At 34.8% G+C, this 24,061-nt stretch overlaps 1 protein-coding gene across 1 annotated transcript; it reads left to right on the forward strand.

The window, feature by feature from the left end:
- The first annotated feature begins 527 nt into the window (after positions 1 to 527).
- On the forward strand, positions 528 to 23,769 carry LOC120345690 (uncharacterized). The gene is made up of 32 exons (XM_078115728.1): positions 528 to 767; positions 1,561 to 1,666; positions 4,627 to 4,730; positions 7,081 to 7,178; positions 7,252 to 7,352; positions 7,419 to 7,606; positions 8,313 to 8,537; positions 8,616 to 8,832; positions 8,938 to 9,091; positions 9,183 to 9,298; positions 9,791 to 9,939; positions 10,442 to 10,633; positions 11,015 to 11,157; positions 11,532 to 11,684; positions 12,710 to 13,771; positions 14,175 to 14,302; positions 14,496 to 14,638; positions 14,994 to 15,202; positions 15,509 to 15,692; positions 16,285 to 16,404; positions 16,598 to 16,752; positions 17,130 to 17,301; positions 17,785 to 17,940; positions 18,335 to 18,479; positions 18,727 to 18,836; positions 19,271 to 19,519; positions 20,114 to 20,290; positions 20,808 to 20,903; positions 21,115 to 21,348; positions 21,900 to 22,114; positions 22,422 to 22,611; positions 22,828 to 23,769. The coding sequence occupies exons 1-32, from the start codon at positions 612 to 614 to the stop codon at positions 23,059 to 23,061; spliced, it is 6,081 nt and encodes a 2,026-aa protein (XP_077971854.1). The 5' UTR covers positions 528 to 611; the 3' UTR covers positions 23,062 to 23,769.
- The last annotated feature ends 292 nt before the right edge of the window (positions 23,770 to 24,061 follow it).

Genomic DNA, 24,061 nt, shown 5'->3' on the forward strand with positions numbered 1-24,061 from the left:
ATACTTTGAGAGTTTTTTCGAGGAATAGCGTGTGGAAATTATCTTCCCGCTCCAAAGCCAATTTTTTATTTCAAAATATTCAAGAAGCCATAACAAATTTCTGATAGCTAATTTTAGCCTATTAGATTTATTTCAGTTATGCGCTATAATTTGTATAGAAACTTTGGAAAGTGAAATCTGCCAAAAAACAAAATTACGAAAACGGGTCAATGTTCACGAACGTGATTAAGATGTATCTGAGCGCATGATCAAATTTTAATTTGTAATGCTAATTAGTTAGGAAAAACATGATGCTGGTAATGTTCAGAATGGTTTTCAGAATTATCCTGTACCATCCTGTATTGCGAGGTGTTCAGAAACCCACACTCACATATATACTTATCCCCGTCGGGATCGAGTAATCATGGACTCGGTGGCGAAGGTGTTCTTCGCTCTTCGCCCACTGCAAAGTATTTTCGTCTTTCCCCCTTAATAATCTCTTAATATCAGTAATAATATACTTCATTCAGATATTCATACATTTAATTCATGCAATCAGTCAATACATAATCAAATAGCTTGTGTTGAGAAGATATTGTTTGTGCAAATCAAAGAAACTTGTATTATTCTCCATGGAAATTAAAAATGAGCAACGCAATCAACATTCAATGAAACAATTGCCAGGTTACTATAGAAAGCATCAAAATGAAGTGGGAATTTCAAACGATTTGTTCCTTGAAGACAGCCCGACTTTAAAGAGAAATACAGTAACAGCATGGACATCAAAGGTATTAGTTCATTGTCTCATATTAACGGAATTTGTTATCTTATGTTATCTGAAGGTTTGTCGAAGGCTAGAAAAATATCACACTACATTTGATTTCAAATTCCGAAATATACACGCAGGCACTTATATATAAAAATGTTACCCAAATTGATATCAAACAATTGAATTTCTCTAAAGTTGACTAAGTAAATTTTCAAATGAAGAATACTGATACACTGCATTTTTGTTTGATATGTTTTTCTACATACCGGTATTCACGAAACATTGAATACATGTACGGTATTGAAGAGTTGTGGGGCTCAAACTCATGAATTACTAACCCGACTCCGAAAATATGTTTATTTGAATCATTTGAATTTATTGAATTAAATTAAGCCTAAAAGCGGAGGTACACTACGTTATTGTGGTTTGTTTTAGAGGATTGATAACCTCGTATGTTTTATGAGAATTCATGTTTGCTTGCAATTTGCAATCGGGCCCAATTGACGGAATCTGGCTACCTTGCCGTGCCGAAAATTACTGGATTGTGATTGGCTTGTTTCTTCTATGAATCTTTTGCCAAATAATTTATATATATAGTTATTTTTATGATCAGAATCCGGCTTTTTGTATCTATGAGGGCTGATCTTCCCGATGTGACGCAAATATGGATTGTTCGTTGGGATCCCCAAAGACCTTTGTTTATTTTGTGTGATGATAATCGCCCTTTTTGTTGTGTACTTCTTTATTTGTGTTGTATTTTGACTCGCTATGCTTTGTACAGCAAATTTTAAATCAGTCGTTCTGTTATTCAGAACCGCAAACTAAATTCGAAAAACAAGCGAAGGGTCGTCAGGCACTTACGAAGAAAACTTGGAATCGTTAGGGAGGCAAGGATTACTGCTTTGAAGAAAATTGACGGTATGTTGCCCATTTTATAACGGTATGTACTAATTTGGCATCCCGTTTCGGTACCGCTTTAATCTCGCCGATGTCGGCACGATTCATCTAAGATTTCTACTTATATAAAGAAAATTATAGCTCTAATACGTTTGTGATGGGATTTAAACGATTGAGTATTTGCACAGTGGATTACAAAATGAAAATTCCAAACAAATTAAATTTGATTCGAAAATTGAAATTTGAATAACAAATTTAGTATGGGTTGAATTGATCCGGTAAATTTAAGTATTCATCACTAAAATTTTTCTCTTATTATTCAGGCTCGCACTATCTAGACATTTTATATCATTTAGAATTTACATAGTGTTATTATAAGCCATGTTCTTTTTATAATACTATTTACAACTCACAAAAATTTGACAATCCCTAACCATAATTCCTGATTGCATAATCATAATTCATATTTTTACATTGATGCGACTCTTGTCGCACACAGCTTCTACTCAAATAACGATAATGACTGAATATCAAGAATAGCATAAGACAAACAATGTTATACAGATTTATAAGTTTTGGAAGCGATAATAATAACCGAGCCCAATTATGTAAATAAGAGAATGATACGGCTTCTTGAGTTTGGAAAATGAAATACTACGCAGGTATACTAGCGCAATAAAACACTAATTAAGATATCAAATTATTTTGGCGTTTATGTCGTTGTAGCTGGGCGTGGAGATAATCTATTTTATCTAACATTATTGTCGTGGTGGACGCCGTTGTGAAATCCGCCCTAACTCAAAGAAATAAACATAAAATAATAAACAGTAATTAGTTGTATGTGTTTCATTTTACACGAAAAGTTTTTAGCGTAATAAATGACAGGCGTTGCAATTTTTCTTACTCTAAAATGAACATGAGACATTGTTATTTGTAAGCTTGTGGTATGTTATTGGTTTTGTGAATATTAAGAAGCAATTGACATATACGAAAGTATATTTTAAGATAGAGTATATCACGTAAATCCCCTTTAAACACACTTCAATGTACTCAGAAATCGATATTATGTGACAATCGTATCATTTTGAAAGATCTCTTACGTGGAGTACATGACTTACTGACAATTTTTAGGGATTGTTTAAAAAGTGACTTGGCCGTAGGCCTATATCCGTAGCACCGATTCAATAATGTTAAAAATAAATTAATAATAAATTAATTAATTGATTCTACATAAGTTACCCATTTCTGATTAGAATTTACAATTTTTAACAAAAACCAAAACATATGTGTCACGATAGATATAGCGTAGAAAGACGGCCGCGTTTTTTGAGCAATATTCTTAACAAATGGATACTTCTCATACGGTGTGGCAAATTTTATAATCGTTGCCAATACTCAAAAGTCAAGCCGCCTAAGATAATTTCAACGGACATAAATTTTTATTATCATGGAGTAAAACACTAAAATCTCTATCTACAAACCCCAAGTTAAGAGAGGTATGAAATAAATGGCCTAATTTATAGGGCCGACTTTACTAAATCACCCAGAATAGAGAGACGAAATAACCCATTCGTACACACTTGCCCAAATCGTGAAAATGTCGTGAAATTTTGAAACCATATGTAAGGAAATTAGGTGGTATAACAGCTATTACTCGGAAATAAAGCGCAGCTGTCAATGATCCAACGATGATGCGTTCGTCATACCACGTTCATATTCGTTTGTGTATAAATAAGCAGTGTGTAAGTATGAATATGATAACATAAAACTCAATCTGAATCATACCAAGGCCACCGTTATAGTGAATGTAGCCAGAAAAGAAAATTCTGGATTCCAATAGAATTATCTATACTTTCCTATCATCAATCTTGTGTAACAAAAATGTCCATATCTCAATCCCTAAGGAATAAGTTTTGAAATATTTTGTTCACACGTACCATTATATTGTACTCATAACGAAGTCATATCATACACTGTTTGTTTTTTCTGAATCTGTCTTGAGATGTCACTCGCGACTTCTTTTGTTCATTCCTGTGCCTATTTGTTTTGTTGAATAGGCGGCGATAAAAGATGATGATTTCTTATGGGTAAATACAAATGTTTCTACATTTTTGGGAACAATACCCATGTTTAACCCTGGATTTAGTAGTCATATTATGTTAAAGGTATACGCACCTTCTATCATCATATTTTAATACAATATCTTTAATCAATTTGTTAAAGATTTACTTTCTCCTGCTTTACATGTTATTTAAGTTTGGTATTTTAAATAATAAAATTATTTATGATAGGGCAACAGGACGCTTTTCCAGATAAATACCTCACTCGAAATTCCAGTTAACCAAACTGGACTTTTGATTGTATTTTTCTAAATTTCTATCAAACAGGGTTTTATATAAAACAAATTTACAAAGTTTACAAAATTTACAAAGTTACTCAACTACCGATTTTGACAAGTAGGATGCCCAGTTATAGTTAGGCACGGTATGATCTGATTAAATAGATTTTCAGAACTTGAATTCGACATATTTTGCGTACGACCACTTCAATGACAATTTATGTCGAATTCATTCTCAAGTATTTTTCAATGAGTACACTGATGTAATATAAGGGTTTTTGAGGGCGTGGTGGTTTGGTGAAAATTGCGAAAGTGGTTTAGTAATGGGCTTAGGATTTGTCAAAAAATAAACTAAACAGATATCATGTTTAAGACCTAAAAAAGGAAATATATATATCGAAGCCGACGCTAAACTATTTGAAAAATATGATTTATGTGAATTTATCAAAATATTTTTTTTAAAGCGTATAAATACAATAGCATCGGATCCTAATCATTGTCCTGAATCAGAACAGGGCACGCATAGCAATTTGCGCCAAATGAATATTTTTGCCTGTTCTCCAACTTTGTCCCGACGCTAGTGCATTGTAGCGAGTAGGTTTTTTTTAAGAGTATTCATTTTATTTATTGCACGAACATACAGAAATTGAGAAAGCAGTTGCAAGAAATGAAAGTAAGTTGCACGGGAAAGAGTGCGATCACACGAAGAAAAAAGATTTATCTCTTACGAACTCAATTGATATCACGGTAAGAATCTTCTTATTACTGTCACGTAAAACATTTGTGCACTTCTCACTTCGGAAGTATTGCGCTGATCGAACGTAAATTCAAACAAAGCAGGCGCATATAAGAAGATATTTGTTAAAACGACTAATAGAGATTTCCGGCAAATTTACTTCATGATTGATTTACAGTTCTTCGGCTTGTTAGGCAAATAAAAGTTTATTGTAAACAACTTTCTGCGTCATGACTTTCATTAACCACACAGCGTCTAGTGTTATGATTTTTGGTCACGAAGTGTACATATATATGGATCGTTTTGTTAATATGTTGTTGTTGTTACCTTCATTTTCTCATTAATTACTGCTGGACCAATTGCTTTGAAATTTTCAGTGGTTGAATATTGTATTTTTCGATAGAAAACTATTACTTTTATTTATTTCAAACATTTCTGAGGGCTCATGGTATTCGTATTTTGTGTATCATGACGTCATCGAAATTAAAAATCGCGCAATGTCTGGCAGTTCCGTGTTCGCGATCTTTGGGTTAGGCGAAGTCGTTAAAAATGCGGTACCCGTAGTCTACTGTGACGGATTGCATGCCCGTACTGCTTCGTTTTTGCCTTCGTGTCCATATATTTGAGCATTGATCTCTTGTCTAATGAGGTAACTGCCTCAATTTTCAACTACCACGATTGGTAACCGGCTATTGATCATTTTGAAATCGGCTCTGCGTTAGAATGGAAATAAGCAAACTGGGAAAAGGCGAACATTGGTTATCTTATTCATGGTCGGACAAGGTTCACGTAATATTTTCCGATCTTTGTAACTGAATAGCAAGCAGGAGTTTATAAATGAACGCTCGAAAGTTGGAAGAACAATGCTGTTGACATTTTCGACAAACTGTATATTTATTATCTGGGCGATGAATGTGCAAAAGTATTCTTGGCCTTTTAAACGTTGTTGTTACAAAGTGCGAAAGCACCGCCACGTGACACGTTTCCCATTTGAAGTCCGTCATCGCCACCCAATTGTTGACGGACTTCTGTACATATTGAATCAACTATATTGAAAGCCATGACGATCGATCGTACGTTAAAAAATATGTTTTGTGACCATTTTGATACCGTAATGGAATGATGTTTCGCAACATTTGTTATGCGAAAGGACAGTTTACCATCTTTTGGAAATAATATTTGCCAACGTGGTATTTCTACGGGTGACGAGTACTGACTATTTTCTGGCGGAAATGTTGTGCAACATCAAATAGGTATTTTGTTGGGGACAAAATATCGCTTCAATTTTTACCATGTTTGTGCATTTATACACAGTAAAATATACTTTCAAATTGAAAACATCAAATGATATTTGAAATGAAAAATATTAAGGCCGTCTAAATCGAAATCGGCTCTACTGTCATTGGGGGTTGAGCGCACGTCACGATATAAAGTGGAGTACAGTATACGTAATGCATTCAGCTTTATGTGACAGCATTGGTATTTGTCTTTTTTCCAGTATCCTCTCTACAACTCAGAGAACCGAGAAAATAATCAAAATTATTCATTACTGTATATCAGGGGTGGCCAACTAAAATCTTCAACATAGCTCGAGATCGACTGATCGATAATAAGGTCATACACAAGAACGAATGAGTACTGATCATGAAGATAACCCCGAATTTCCGTAGCGAATAAAATTTATCACTCTATTCTTGGAGTGACTTTCGCTTACCGTAGAAATTATTTTAGGGTCGTTGGCCAGTCTAGGCAAACGATATTCGTCTAGGCAAACGATATACGTTCATTTCTGAACCTTGGCAGCGGCAACGGCATTTGTTATGTAATGATATGCTCTATCAGGCTTGCCCAGACTCAAATAGCGTGTGTGTATGATGTATTTTGCGCGGTGACCGTACATGTGAACCCATGTACATTTGAACCCATGCGTATATCCACGGGTTCAATCTATATGCGGGTGCTAAAACCCATGGGTTAGGGTTAGTATGGGTTTAACTATCCGTGACACAAAAAAAATTCCATAAGTGCAATAGCATACAGGTGCAATTGTCATGGGTTCAAATGTACGTGGGTTCAAATGTAATGGAACCATTTTGCGCATGTATAGTACTGTGTTCTCTCTGTTATGAGACACGCAACACGCGCTGCATGAAACTGTTTAAAGTAACTTTTGAGGTATGTTATTAAATTCAATCAACATCAGACACCGTCGACTACTCGAGACGTGGCGTTCGACCGGTCGATCACGATCGACGTGTTGGCCAACCTGCTATCTATCAACTAGACCTGATTTCTTATCAATTTGCATAAGCGTGCGTTTTAAAATTCACATCATGTTAACTGATTGATGTAACTTTACAGACGATGACAACGTTGGGTTCTGCTGGAAGAATCAACGGTCTTATACGTAAGAATGGATTCCATGTGAAATCTCCATACACAGAATATGTATTCAATAGGTAGGTATACTGATTGAGATAGGTATACAGTTGTGCTTTGTGATAATACTGAAATTCCCTGCTTATGTTGCAGCGAAGTTACTCTCCCGAGCATAGTTGTCGATGATCATGATGCCTCAGTTTTTACCGAAAGTGATCAACGATCAGTTGACAGTAGACGAAAATCAACACCAGGTTTGCAAGTAGGCTACATAGCGTGATTCCTCCGCCTCGGGTCTATAATAATGTTATATGTTTTAGGAATTTTTACTGACTGGAAAAGTGACAACGAAACTTCTGAAAATGGATACGACATATTTCAAGATGATATCGATGAACTACAGGTTTCTGATAAGAATGACGAACATTTTGGAAGTCATGGGGACGATATAACAAAAACAGTGTGTGGTGGAGACGTCAACTCTAAACCGTTTTCGCCCAAAGGAAAGGTTCGTTATCCGCATTATAAGTTGATTACAGTGGAAGTTTTCAGGAGCATCGACTTCCTTGCTGGAAGACAGATAATGGGTGTTTTCCCGATCATTTAATAATTAACAAGATGCCTACAGTGACGTAACAATTGAAACTTTAGCAGCCGCTTGGACAGATTTTAAACATTAGCCCGTTCCATGGTTTTGCGAGCTATTTGTCAGTTTTATTGTGTTGCCAATATTGAGGTATAAATCCAATATTGCAATGGTCATTTTGTCTTTCGGGAAGTTACAATTTAGTAGCAGTAATCAAAAATTGGTCACGAAAAGCTGCAATAGGTATAAAAATGGCTAGGTACTGGAATATTTTGAATGGAAACTATGGCTATGAACAAGTGAACTAATTCGTAAACCCCAATTCGCAAAACAATCTTGAGTGCAGACATAATTTTTATAATGCCAAGGGCTTGCGAAACGTCCATCTGTCTTAGCGCCATATACGGTAAAGTTTTCTGATTTTAATCCTCTTAGTGAGATAAGACTAAGTGAGATAAGACAAAAAGTTACTAACTGAACCAACTTTCGCATCCTTTTTTGATAAAAAATATAAATGAACAGAATATTATTCAACCACAAACAAGAATTTTGATATTACTTACAAACTTATTGCACTGAATATTTTCTCCTAAAAAATCAGAATATCTTAACGTTTTCATATTTACAGGTGAAAATTTACGTATTAGCTGACGAAAGTACAAAAACGGAACGGCAAGTACTTCTCACAAAAATCTTTTCTCGCTTTTCTAACAATGTTCGAGGCAATGGTTTTACTTTTGAGATAGTTGATTTATGCGAGGAATCGAAGAGAGTGCGTACAGTTGCTGGCAAAAAGCTTCGTAGTTATCACATTGAAGATGCACACATTGCCAGCGCTGGCACGGCGTTCATAGTAAGACCAATTCATTTAGCAAGCTATTTGAAACCAAGTGAATTCAACGTTTTATTCAATTACATCCTGTTTTCTTAGATATTTCTTTCCAGCGATTTGAATGAAAGCCTCAAACCTCCTGTTGAGATTCCACAAGACGTAATGAGAAAATTGTTTGGACTAATTCGACTTGAAATTCTTGCTTGCGAAGCAGCAATTCATATTTCAACGGCCGAAGATGGTGATCCTGAGGAAATAACTAATGATGATGAAAGTGTAACTGAAAATGAAACGCCAAAGAAAGTACGCTTTGTTGGTATGTATCATATGTTAATTTAAACTTTGATATAAACCTAACTGCGTGCTTGCCCATATAAAAGACTATATAAGCATATGTAGCCAATTGAACATTTTGTTGCAGATGACGAGATTACGACTTTATCGCCAAAGAAAAATCTAATCAAATCATTGCAAAAAAGGATCCAAAAATGCCATAAATTCCGTCGGATGATCAATCACCATTATGAGTTAGATATGAATTCCGTGCCACCTACTTATGTCTTGACACAACACAGGTATAGCAGTAATATCTATATATAGCAGTGGTATATTTGTACCAAAATGTAATAATTAGTAAAACTTAACAGAATATTTAAAAAAATTTAGTTCAAGAAATTCCGTCGAAACAAATTCGTATTTCACCGAATATCTGCTGAAGTATTTTCGTCGACTGCAACACGATCCTGATATAGGCTCATGGATAAAGCAAGCCTTTAAAATCGGTAGGTGATCATTGGAAAATTTCCTCCAAACCAATAAAAAAAAAATGTTTTCATCTCAGTTCGAATAAACATGTTAAGAAGCAATTTTCGAGCGACTGAGTATAGGATGATTGAATTGATTCTGTGAATATTTTTCCATGGAATTGAAACACTTGTTATTTTGTTTTTCGTGAATAGCAAATTTCCAATGAATGACGGCTATTCTTGCGTGATGTTTTCAAATAATCAACATATAGGGTGAAATAAATCGACTTAGGCCAAAACTAGGAAGGCGTCCTGAACGGCTTAGATTTTGTATAGCTCGTCTTAATTAATATTAATTTATATTGGTACGAAATTCTAAGTTTGATTTTGGGTTATCGACTATTTGCAGACTTGACTAAAATTTATTCCGTATTATATCAAGCTTTTTAGTTAGCTTGTGTTGGGCTATCGATGATTTTGTCTAACCCTGTATTAGCGATAATTGTAAACTAATTTTTATCACTGCAGAACTGTTGAGTGAGATTACTGCAGCATTGAAATCATCTAAGAATCCAAGCTCGAATTGTTTGTGTTTCTTGCGTAACGAGATAAACGATTTTGGAATCTCAAAGGCGTCTAAAACTATCAACAACTTGAAGACCGAACTTAGAGCTAAGGTTCGAAGTCAATATATATAAGTATATATATTATATTAGCTCTCTCTTCCAATCTTATTCAGCAAATCCAAAAGTTTCAGGTGGCAAAATCGCTGAAAACATCAATATTTAACAACTTTTAAGAATAGCTGAAAATAGTCTTTAGAAAGGTTATTTATTACTGTATGGTAAAGGTTCGAAACTATAAATGAACCTATTCCCAGCTTTTATTTATTTTATTCTGAATGAAATTCACCAGATGCTGGCATTTCATAGGATGAGATGCAAGAAAAATATTTTTTGAATAAAACACTAATAAGAAATAACAGTACAATACAAAATGATCAAATAGAAAATACATAATATAAATTAAAAAATTCAAATAAACTAATGTGTGAGTATACCGATAGATTCCTAATCTTCCAAGGACGAAATTGGAGTAGAAATCTTCAGTTTTTGATCACTATCTAGTTTTATTATTTATTGTAGTACGGACTAAAATAATTGTTTTGTCGTAAATCAGCTGGGGTATACCAACGTTCGACAATATAAAATATCCAGCACAGAAATGAAGAAATTTCATCAAGGCAGACCAACGAAGCTTATTGATGGAAACAATACTTATCTCGAAAAGTTAGAGTTTGATCTTTATAACGCGATATATCTGCAAATGAAAAGGAACACTGAACTGATTCACGGAAAATCATCTTCCGTGGTAAGTTTGCTGGATCAATTTTAGCTCAATCAATTATCAAAATTCAACGTTTTATCAAAAAAAGACTATAGGTTAGCAATTCAAGTAAAGACAGGGAAAGAGTATATGATGACGATGGAAGTAGAATGAATTTTTTTTCGTCTGGAATCAATTTAAATGTCGGAGTTGCGCAAGTTTTTGTTTTGTTTGTTTTGTCGGAATCCCAAACTGACGTTTTGTGATTATCTTAGTGCACTAAATATTGTAGTTCGCCTCTGATTTCAATATACTTGACTTATAAGTTACTTGAGCTATAAGTTTCTGCTTTTACTATATAGTCACTGCGAATACAAAATAATACGCAAAATTATCCAAAAATGTTCATAATATAATCTGTTTCAGCAAAGCGAAATTGACAATGATGGTTATACTAATGCCATTGCTATTGAGCATGTGAAGTTTTTGCAAGAAAACTGCAAACATTTTGTTGGAAGAGAAAAAATTCTTCAAGAAATGAGAAAATACGTTATTTCAGAATATGAAAGGTAAGAAAAGCTCTGTTATTGAAGACAAAGTGGATCAGTTTCCGAAAATGTTGTTGTTGTTAGTGGGTCTGTTGCAGAAAATCGCATTCTTCAGCAACTAATGCACCAATCAATTTCACATGTTCAGCACTTAAAATAAAAAAGTCTTTACAAAGCAATCGTTCCTAATTTTTTCATTGAGTTTTTCGAGGCCCGATATTTTACCCCCAAAATTTTGAGATTTTTCATACCTCACGGAAATACATTTATAAAACATTGGGTGTAATTCTTTACACATTTGGCCGAAATTCCACTGACATTGAGGTGGATGTTTGACCCTTGTATTCATAAACTTGAACATTCCTCTCTTATATTAATCAATGATTCATATCTAGGGTTCCACTGGCAATTTGTGGAGAAAGCGGATGCGGATTGTCCTCAATAATGAGTATGGCAGCTTCGGGTACAAAGAAATGGATAAAGCAGAGATCGTTCGTCCCTGATATTAGATACAGAAGACACAACAGAGAGACCATTGTTATATTTAGGTTTGTTGGCAGTTTACATAAAAGTATGACCCAAAAATGCAAAAATGGTTTTACAATACAATTCCGAGGATTAGTATTATTCAATTCATGTGAATATTAGTACTCTTTGAATCACTGAAAAACGCGAACTTTCGATTCGGCATTTTGATAAATAACGGCAGTACATCTAACACTAGATGTTAAATTGATGTCGAAATCATTTATAGTAATAATAATGACACAACAATATAGTATTTTAAGTGATTTGTAAATCAGTGGTAAATGGACTGTATGGTATTATTGTTGTTAAATACAAAATATTTATGACTTTCATGCTGCATGACCGGGACATTTAAGTCCACCGGGCAGATCGGGACAGCTTGTCAAATCGGGACTGTCCCGGTCAAACCGGGATGTTATGGTAAGCCAACGTATGTAAAAACTCAACGTCGGAACTATTTGGAACAAACGAATATCCAGTGGTTTGTATTCAGACTATAACGTCATCTTAAATAAACCTATGAAATTAGAATGGCAATTATTATCAGTAGTTGGAAGTTGAATTGTTAACAAGAGAGCTGTGCTCAAATATATGGACACGTTAACCAGAGCGAAGCAGTATTTACTATTGACGCCACCGGTACCCACAAAAAATTCCGAGTTTCGCGTAGAAATAATTTACAGAATCAAACCGGACAGCCAGTGTTCCCATGGATAAAATAATACAGCGAAATTTTGTACGAAATATCAGATTTCATGCGAAATTTAGAAATAAATAAAAGTAAAAGCCTTCTGGCAAAAAAAATCAATCTTTACTCACTGAAAATTTCAAAGCAATTGGTCCAGTAGTCAAAAAGAAAAGCGATTTTTTTTAAAAAAATGATGGAGACAAATAATAATAACAATAACTACAAAATTTTAAAACGATCGTTATGTCCACTACGTGTCCAATAACGGCCTCATGCGCATTCCATACACTGACTAAACACTAAACTTGGTGGTAAGCTACACATGTCACATGACCCAAAGTTAACATCTATTTACAGAAGTGTAGGAGTTACTTCGGAATCCCGGTCCGTGAAGCATTTATTGCATGACATATGTCTTCAGTTACAACACATCAATATCTCTAACACGGAGAAATTTGTCCTCGGTAGCGTTCAACAAATGGGAGAAATCTTCAAGCACGTCTTAGCATCAGTAATTGAGGAAGGATTCATAGTTGTAATATTCATAGATAATTTGAATGCAGTATTTGAAGACAAAGAGAAGTTTTCCTTGTCGTGGATTCCCAAACCATTGCCAAAATATGTGAAAATTATTCTTTCTTTTAATTCAAACCAATCTTCAAGCCAGACTGAAGAAAATACTACTGCAAAGGATAATAACATGCTCAAAGCATACAATAATAGGTACAAAAAGAAGGCAATGACTTTAACAGTTTCTGAATTGTCGTTTCGAACAACTTTAGCAGCAATTGACTTGGACGCTCCAACTACCTCAGTATCAGTAATGAATGCGTATTTGCAACAACAGCATAGGACGTTGACTAGGAAGCAAATCTCTCTCATCTTGCGTACAGCATGTATTTGTCCGACACCCTTGAGTCTGAAGTTACTTATGGAAGCGACAAAGATGTGGCGATCCACCACAACGAATAACATATGTGCAGAAACGATCAAAGGTTGGGGAAGTAATATCGGAGATTTCTGTCAAAAGTTCCTTTCTCTTCTATCTCGACGTCATAATTTAAGTTTTTTTCGTTCTGCGGTTTGTTTTTTAACTTGTTCGAGGAATGGTTTGACTCACCAAGAAATTGTAGATTTGATATCCAGAGATGGAAAAGTATCTAAAGAAATTCTTGCGAATTTAGAAATATCTGAAAAGGCAGAGATTGTGCCATCGAGAAATCAAACCGCCAAACTGCTTTCAGCAACCGAGAATTTCAATTTGACTACAGAAAACAGATGTGAATCTGTTTTTACATTAAACGCAATGTTATACAGAGTATTTAAAGACCTTTATCCGTTTATCATTGAAACAATCTCAGATAACGTATCCACAATAAAATGGCGGCACAAGGTTTTTGAGAAGCAAGTCAGAGACGTGTAAGTGTTTTTTCTTATTTTTGTGATACATGTACTATCAGAGTCATTTTGCATTTTGGGCATTTCATATATAACCAGTCGTAATCAATCACCTCTAAATTTCGGTAAAAGACTTCTTCATTTATTTTTCACTATTTATATCAAACTATTCTCGGAAATTGAGACTTGCTGGTTTGAATCCTTGGTTACATACCAATGGATGCTTGTAGATTGCCATGTCTTATTCTGGGTGAATGGCGTGAAAATAGTTGTATAAAAATGAATTTGATTCGATACGTCAGTGTCCATATATATATAATTCAAGAATAGAAAGTGCCAATATTTTCTTGTTATTGATTAATATTCATAAACAAATTGAAATACATGAAAATATTTTAACTTTTTTCGCCAATATTACTTAAAGATTCATGGCAACAACAGAAGAATCAATCTATTATCATCAAACCATGTTGTCCTATTTCTCCAACAAACCTTTCACTTGTCAGTGCGGACTGATACATGAATGTGGTCAACCATTAAAATGGAGAATATGTGAGTATAAATCACTGTACTTGGACAAATATCTGGCACATTTTGCCGACTGATCTGAAATATAACAAATCTTGAAGCCGTCGCGGATTTTTTTTTATGTTGGCATTGCAATTTGCAAGGTTCTAGATTTGTGTTAGATAGATATAAAACAAGGCTTGAATATAACTAACTAGCAATCGTGTTACATTTTCAGCATGCAGAACAACTTTGAACGCGCGACGCACGAGCGAATCCATGCATCACGCCCTTGCATGTGGCAATTATGATGTCATAAAGAAAGAAATGCTATTCGATATGGATTGGCTTCAAGCTAAACTGGACGCGACATCAATAGAGGTTTGAAATACTGTGACACTTATAGTAATGTAATGGTAAATAATAATAGCCATTAACTGTACAGGAATGAAGTAATGACTAAGAACGTAGACTTATTGCACTAAAAGACGTGCGTAGCAGAGAATGGGTAGTTTTTGTACATGAGTAAAACTTGATTTAAAGGTTCTGACTCAGAAACCATTTAATCGTGTCCTCCTTCAAGATTGCCCATGCAGAAACAGGGACACGAAAACGTATTTTTAGGTGGGTTCTTCGAAATGCGCTCCATGTATTTGTACTCGTGACGAGACCTGGTTTCGAACTGTGCCCTCCAACTTTTTTTGCTCGATATAACAGGCTACATTATATTTTACAGACATTGATGGATGAGATGTATCGTGTTCTCAAAGCGATTCCAAGAGACAACGATGTTAGGTTGCTGGCGGAAGCTTTATTTCTCTCACATGATGTTCTAAGTCATGATCCAAAACAACTTCCATCTCAACTTCTAGGTCGTTTGCATGACGTTATTGAAAAAGACATTCCGTCGGCACCAGAAGATCCAAGAAGATATCCATATACAAGGTAGATAGAAATCCGGGCGCCCCAGAAGTATGTGTACCAATATGGAGGTAACTAATTTTGTTCGCCTATTTTATATCAAGTTGTGTAAAGGAACTGAAACCTATGAACAGAGGGATATTCACTTGACTAACACAAACAGTCCCCGAACTCGTAATACAACTAAAATAGGGAAGATCGAAATAAAATCATGGCCTAATCTTAACCTCGTGCACATACTACGGGAGTAACAAAATCCGACAATAAATACACGAAAAGTATGAAATTGTACCGTATCGGCCTTCAAATTCCTTACTTTTTTATCCATAGAATATTGCTTGCACAATTTCGTCGTCGGCACTTTGGTTTCTTGATGCCAACAAAGACTTGTTTAACTTCAGGAAAACAAATTATATATGACGCTCTCTATGGACATGATGATGTTATTACGGCAATTACATCATGTACGGATGGTCAGAGAGTAGTTACCGCGTCGAAAGATTCAACCATTAAAGTTAGTCACATATACTGTGGTGAATTGTGACTTGTAGTTCATATTCATTTGAAGTTTTTCAGTCAGCATGAAAATACTGCAATTGTATTGAAATACAGAGTGTACCTTGGTTGCCAGTTTAATTAATGATAATATCTCTTTGACTTTTATAGACTTCCGAGCTGGCGAGGCTGAGTTTTGTAGGTTTAGGTGTGGATAACATAAAAGATATGGTGACCGTACATTTGAACCCACGTACGTTTGAACCCATGTGTATATTCGCGGGTTCAATCTATATGCGGGTGCTAAACCCATGGGTTAGGGTTAGTATGGGTTCAAATATCCGTAAAACAACAAAAATTTCCATAGGTGCAATAGTATGCCGGTGCAATCGTCGTGGGTTCAAATGTACGTGGGTTCAAATGTAAGGAACCAAAAAATATAAACACTGTACTAAATAGATCAACAATTAAAGTAGACAATTGTTAATAATAACATTACATGTATATTATCATATTCAGTCAGTATACACTTTCCCTGTATATATAAAAGTCACAGTCAAGAAGGTATATTTGTAGGGCATGCATAATTTTTTTCATTAAATATCTCATAGATATGGGATGTTATTGAACGTCGTGTATTACGAACGATTGAGAATGCAGGAAAAGACATCAGTTCCATGTGTGTATGTATGGGAAATTACTATGTTGCGACGATTCATAAACAAAATCAGGCAAGTAAAACAGTTGAATTTACTTTGTCTTCTTACGAGGTATGTCCCGTGATGACGAGTATTAGTTTTTAACATACCAAACGTTATATGCGTGGTTTTGACAGCGAATATTTTGAACCAGAGTTTACTGAATTTTACCGGCTTAATTAAGAACACATAATTTGTGTTTCCTCAGCTATATTATCATTTACAGGTCAACGTTTGGAGTCTGTTGAAATGCTCAAAGGTTCTCACAGTAAAAGAAAATGCTCAAGATGAGAAAATTTCTTTAACTGTAGTGTCAGAAGGCCAACTGCTTGCAATTGTATCGAAATCATTGACAAATGTTAGGGCATGGGATTTAGATAAGTAAGCTACGCATTTCGGAGTTTTATATACCTTTCTCTATACACTATTGTTAGAAAGGGATATAAGTATAAACTCCTATTGAATGAACGGCTGTCAATCATATAGCGAAGAACCGTCGTCTGACTATTATATCTAGCAATTCAATATTGCAACCAATATGAGATTGCGAGAAGTCTAAACATATTATGACCATCATAAATGCTTCGTGAACTATCTCGCGGAATTTTCTCTGATGTCTTACGATTAAATTACACAAGACGACTAAAAAATTATTTTCTAAAAGTACGTGAAATTGTAGTTTGAGTTTTATTCCCCTAATAATTATATTTTATCATTCAAAGCATCTTATAACATAGATCATGTATGTACATTTCCAGGTTGGATTTTTATAAAGAAATCAATATATTACCGGAGAAAGGAAGATGTCCAGACCTATCAGTAGCAAGGAATAGTAGAGGAAACAATGCTTTCATTGGATACAAAGGACAGTCTGAAGCTGTCGTCGTCAACGTAAAGCGAGGAAAAATAATTAGAACTTTAACTTGCGAGGTACGGATGGTTTTAATTCAATATATTTGATATTAAATGCCAGATATCAACAAATAATCACGCTTATTTGGTCCATATTGCCCATTACAAATTCATGAATTTGGAAGTGTCATATGAGGCCCTGTCGTAATACGATCCTATCTAAAACGTTCCCTTTGCGCCTCCTTGCAGTCGTGATAAAGAATCTTCTGTACAAATGTATTTGTGTAAGTTAACTATTTGCTGGATGGCATATGGTATTTGGTATTGAATAATACGTTCGCTTTTTGCTACTATTATCGCCGGATTGAGATCTAAAAGTTCGGTGCTGACGTGCTCGATTCCAGGAACTACAAACTTTTTGTATTTGACTGCGGAGGATAAAGTCCCACTTGCAATATCACTGTATTACGCCACAAGTAGAGTATTTTGAATGAAATCTCCGCGTTTTCATGATAGCTTTGCACCAATTTGATATGTATTGGTACTTATTTATTTCGACAGAAAGGAAAAATAACGCAAGTTGAGACTTCACGAGAGTACTACATCATTGGATGTCGACAACGTCGGATGGAAGTTCACGAAATTAGTTATTTCTACTTATTTGATAGCATTAACTACGGTCTGATCAGTGTTCTGAGATCATGCGCTGACGACGTGGTAATATATATTATATAATTCAACGATGTCAGATAATATTCTGCCTGGAAATTCTTTTTAAAACAATTCATCTTATATGAGCTCGTTTTTTTCATTTGTGAAAACAGAGAAAATAAAACTTGACTCGACAAATAAAATTTGGCTTTGGTTAGCTAAGTTCATTTATAACATGGAAAGAGCAAGATATTATTTTGTAACGAAAACAATAATAGATTACCCAGATTTTGTCAGCAATTTCTCGAATTTTATTTTAGTGATAATTAGCAGAGATGTCAGACAATCTTCACATTGTATCACACACTCAAAAAAAATCGAGCCATTTTGTACAGTTTGAATTGTAACATTTTTCCTATCTGTTTTTTCGCAATTTGAATTTAATGTTTGTAATATTCAGATATTCGACTTTTTCGTTAATCGACTTGGTTCACATCTTATTGGGTTGTGTATGAATCAACACGGCACCGAAGAACTAGTCGTATGGAGTACTAATGGTGATGCACACAGACACATGGTACGAAGTAGAGAAAGATATCTGGGAGGTTTGTTAAAACTTTGATTTATCCTTTTTTGACCTTATTCCGAATTCATCAAAAATTAAAAAAAAAAAGGAATTATCCTTTTTTTGCTCTTTTCGAATTCATAAAAAATTTAAAAAAAAACTTTATCTTTTTTTTGCTTGTTTCGAATTCATCAAAAATTCTCATCTTCTCTACTCCTCTGTAAATACACCTAATTGACAAACTCACACGCTGTGCAGCATCCAAAATATCAATTGTTATATTCTAGGAACCTGCACTGACTTACAATACTGCATGACTGCGAGCGAAACAGAAAGTGTGATTCGGATTCATAATCTAGCAGCTGAAATAAGCAAGCATGACCACAGCAGAACACAGGTAGCAGAACTTTAGCCCCCTCCATTTCATCTTAAAAACTCAGCACCAAAAAGCTGTCTCTTTTGAGAGAAATATTTTATCAGCATTGACTCTAAGCATAGTCACAAGGATTCGCTCACAAGTGGACAGAATTAAAGCTGCAAGAGATCATAGGGATCCGCACCAATATATTACATAAACTATCTACTGTCACAAATCGGTTAAAGCGAGACTTGAATTAGTTCAAGATAACACGATTAGGGAACATTCCCTTAGAGGTGAAAACTTTACTGACACGACACTATACAGACTCATAAATAATACTGTTGATCACATTATATAATATAATTTTAATTAGATAAATATGTTCTCTTTTCGCCGCTATTTTATTCAAAAAAACAATATTCTGAATTTCGATTGTTGTATGTCATTTTACCAAATCACGTATTTCCCAGGTTAGGAAAAAAGTTGATGGCATCGGTCGTGTATTTAATATGCCTCAACATGAGAAGTATGTGGTGGCTCAGGGCACTGGTGGTAGCCCTATTACAATCTGGAACGTTGCCAGAAGTCGATGTCGTGGCGAAGCTGTCATTATAGAAAGAGGATTATTGGACAAAAATGATGTTGTTGTGGTGAAAGATATTATTGTGGTCATATTATCAGACCGAGGAATGGTTACAATCAACGAAAGATCACAACAGGTATGACGTTGTTAATTAATGTTGTATATGATTACGCTGATAGACACTGACAATTTATTTATTCGCCACTTAGAGTAAAAACATCCATTTTAGACATTTTTATTGCCGCACCTCCATTGTTTCCTTTCTGGCAATATTCTAGATTGCCACTTTGATTTGCCCAGATATTCTTCATCGATATGTTCAGCTGGTTAGCCTTGTCCTGGTTGAAGCCAGCCGCCTCTACCAAAAGTTATATTATACTGTTGGTACTAATAAGCATTTCAGAGCTTTTGACTGCGAATATTGGTCGATTGTTGAATTGCATTAACGTTTCATAGTGCATGTTTCAATAAAACGGAGGGTTTTATATTTTTTGACGAAGAAGTACGTTGACAAGACATATTGCTAAACTGGCTAATCACGGTCATTCGTTTGGATAGAAGACGAGTAATAGGTAGCCACAGAGTGTCAACATAGTTCAAATCTGCGTATATTTTTATAGCGTGATTTGCGGTGCTTGTTTCTGGCGTCTTCCCAATGATCCGAGACGAATCCAAACAGAACTATACGCAGAAAGCCTCATTTATCTTCTTCATTTCCTATGATTTCCAGGTGTTTGAAACGATCTACGTTTACAACTTATTACTGAGAAAATATGAGCGGAAGTTGCATCCAGTTCGTATAAATATGTGCCCTCCTGATCATTATCACGTGATCGATAACGATAAACTCATTGCAACATCGATGGATAGAATCAGTTTTGTTGTCTGGAGTATTATCACGGGAAATGTGAGTATCCAACAAAGAAGATTCTTCACTATATTTCAGATATACAAATGCTAAGTGATTCGACTGAATTTATAACCTCAATTAGATATTGGCTTGATAATTGTCCTTTTATTCAATGTTAGGAATTCGCCTATCAAAGCAAACCAATAACGGGAAAACAACATATACTGGGTCGATTCAATATGTCATGTTACTGGAAATCTTCTCGGGCAAAATTCAATCCACCAAAAATTCTTTTGGTTGAGAAATGAAAGCTCCCAAACTACAAGAAAATTTACAAAAGGGTGTATATATATAACTAGTACCCGACCTCATTTAAATAATTAGTTCGCAGTATAGAACTAGCATGTGTAAAAATAACAAACCTGGCCTCAATCCCAATATTGGTCTGCAATGTCATTGGCCATCAAGTTGAGACAGCTCTTACTGAATTATTGCTGGCATTAACATTGTAATCGTATCCTATTTCATAAACGAGTATTCTCCGAAAATTTACAGCACGGTTTATATGTTTCAGATATTATACCAAATTCATTCAAACTTTCCAGCTTATGAAGTGAAAGATAAAACTAAGAAAAAGCGACCAATAAAACGAAGTCGACGTATTGGGCAGGTATGACAAAAAGCTTTTTGCTCAAATAAATTTTTTAGTTACGATGCTCGATGGGGTTTTAAGTCTGGGCCTAGATTTTGAAGCAAAATTTGGTGTTAAACACACGGTAATAAAATGGTGAAGCTGGAGTGATTTATCATCAATTTTGAGCCTTGTTATTTTGTGTAGTTTTTTTGAAATTTTCATCTATCAATTCCGAGAGATTCTTTAGTTTTCAGAAAAAGCGAACATCGAAGAACAAGCTAATAAAAAACGGACGACATGGAAAAAATGTAAAGTCAGTGAGGAAGAAAAACAGCGAACAATTTTTGAAATGATTGTCAGTGGGGATGACAGAACTCTTATATGTTCTTACTATTCACGACATCTAGCGGTATTTGATTTGGAGACTCAAACACATCGACATACACTCACGGACAAACATTCACTTCTTCAACTACATAAAGTGAGTCTTCATATACTGTAGCTACAGCTATCGATGTGATATTTGTAGTAATTATTCGCAAGTGTTTGCTATTGCTTTTTGTTTTACTAGACCAGTGGTTTTCAACCTTTTTCGAGTTACGCGATCCCAATAAAATAGTTTAATTGTCTTTTATTGTCTGAATTGTATGAACTATAAATATATATAAAAAAAACTAATACTGGAAACCTAATGATCTTCACATTTTAGCAAGTTTAAATATAGTGGACAATCTAGGTACTTGATTATATTTGAACAATACACATATAATAATATAGACTCTTGTATTTGAATGTAAGCTCGCGAAACCCCTGGGCTGCGCTGACGAAACCCAGGGCTGCCGCGGAGCATCAGCTGAAAACCACTTTATACTAGATTATTACTTCATCATGTAATAAGGCTTGATGTGAGATATGTTACGGTTTTCAAAGTGCAAATGTTTCGTGTTTTTATTTATTACAATGTATGCTAGCACTGTTCTTCTTTATATGATATAAAACTGGTCCCAATTATAACGCCGTATTTGTTCCAAGTCTGTCGTTACACCGGATGGTTGTTTTTTGTTGAGTTTAAACTACGACGACGCGGCTCATTCAAGCTATATAACATTGTGGGATTTGAAGGAAGGATGCGTATCAAGAAGGCGGCGGGATGAACCAAAAGTCTGTTCGATGGCCATGACAAGAGATGCATCAAGAATCGTGTTTGTTACGGAAGATAATTTTATCAAAATATGGGACCCGTTAAGGTATGCTATTCACATGTTTTTTTATACGATTTGTTTACATCTTCGCTTCGAACAAGACTCTAAGTAAGCAACAGATTACAGGAAGGAATTTAAAAAAAATGGAGAAATGAAGTGAAAATAAAGTAGGGGTATTTAACAATAAATTATTCAATATTTATAACCTGGGGGACTAATTAGTAAAAATTTGGAAGAAAAACGCGTTTGTCAGTACTTAAGATTAGTTCAAGTATAATCTTATTTAACTTCAATTGTAGTCGTAATTCCTACTATTAAAACTTTTACCTAGTGTTTGAATATTCATTTGCAGAAGACACAGTCATCGAAGTATCGCTGGTTATCCTCGGTTGGATGTTACTTCCTCAGAGAGTGATGACTCACAATCAACTACTATCTTTGCTATATCTGGAGGAAAACGAGCGATATTATTTGCAAACTCAATTTCTGTTTGGGATTTGGAAAAAGAATCGTTATTGATGGTATTTGAGCCAGATGTTAAGGTAATGAAGATGGATGTTACTAAACATTTGAGATGTTTGAAATCGTGGGTTTGCACCAACGTTTCACACTAAATACAGCCAGATGAGTATAACCGTTACGGCATGACACATGGAAGATTTGTACTTGTGATTTCTGGAGATCCACATATTATTTTAATTCGTTCCCTGTGTTTTTTGTTGAATCAATACTATAAATTTCCGTCATTTCCTTTTCAGTTTCAGTGTTGTACAGTAGCTCTCCGAGGACAAGTGATTGTAGTCGGAATGCGAGATTCAGCGAACATAACAACACTTCGTCTACCACCCTCACCAGAGCATGACGAAATTAACTTGAATGAAAAGGATAGATTCGGTGAAGGATCGGAATCAAGCGACGATAGTACAGAAGACGAACAAAAAGGGGATGGGCTTGAGTTCATGAGCTTCACTCGTCGAAATGCAGTAGCCTAGTTTCGAATACGCGATATACATAAACATCTTTATGCAATTCAATTGTAGTGAATTCCAACAGTTTAACAATATATATAGGCATATATATATATGTATTTATATTGAATAAAACTTTGTAATATATTTAGCTTATAAAGATGTAGATTAAAATATTTTTATATTTTATCAAACGCAATGAATTCAATTAATATCATGTCTTTGGATCCATAACGTTGAAATGGCCGATGCATTCTCGTATACGACATCGACTTGTTGGCGGAGTCAGAAATTTGACCTACGATCATTTCGTATTTTTTACTCGGGATATGTCAGGTGGTAGTTAGTGACTGCTACTGATATTATACAAAATCAAGTAATTCTTTTTGTTTCAACAACCATAACTATTCATACTAAGTTTGTTGTCAATACTGGACGATAATGTATTGATCTAGTGATATTTTAGTGTTAAAGCACCCGTGCGTTGCGAGCTTTGTTATAGTTTAATGAAATTTTGTTAAACAAAACTGCAAAGCATTTTCAGTCGATATTCAACATATTTACCTAATGAAGATTCAGAGAAATAAAATATTCAGTGCATATATATATAGCATATATTACTTCTAACCCATTTCACTACAATGTACACATTAATATATATAATTTTATTTTTATGATTGACCTCCTACGACGTTTATGCGACACATCCAACGATTTTTTTGTAACTTATATTATATAATATCAATCGACTTTGCCCGAATGTGATACGCCTTGAATGTGTGGCCCGTGGTGCAACACGAGACCGTCCGTTAGTTATTTACGAAAGCTGCTAACGAGATTGATTGATGAATACTTTCTACCTGTGGGGGTAGGCTACTTAGGTACTTCCTTACGACTCTTCATGCCGAGACGGGCTTCCTTTCAACTCTCCGCTTTACAGTCTCTACCAATAACGAGTAGATTACGTGGTTGTGTGGTATATTCTTTAATTAAAACGACGATAAAAATAGAATTTAAGAGATGG

The sequence above is a fragment of the Styela clava genome, chromosome 8, assembly GCF_964204865.1.
Source record: "Styela clava chromosome 8, kaStyClav1.hap1.2, whole genome shotgun sequence".
NCBI classification, from domain to species: domain Eukaryota; kingdom Metazoa; phylum Chordata; class Ascidiacea; order Stolidobranchia; family Styelidae; genus Styela; species Styela clava.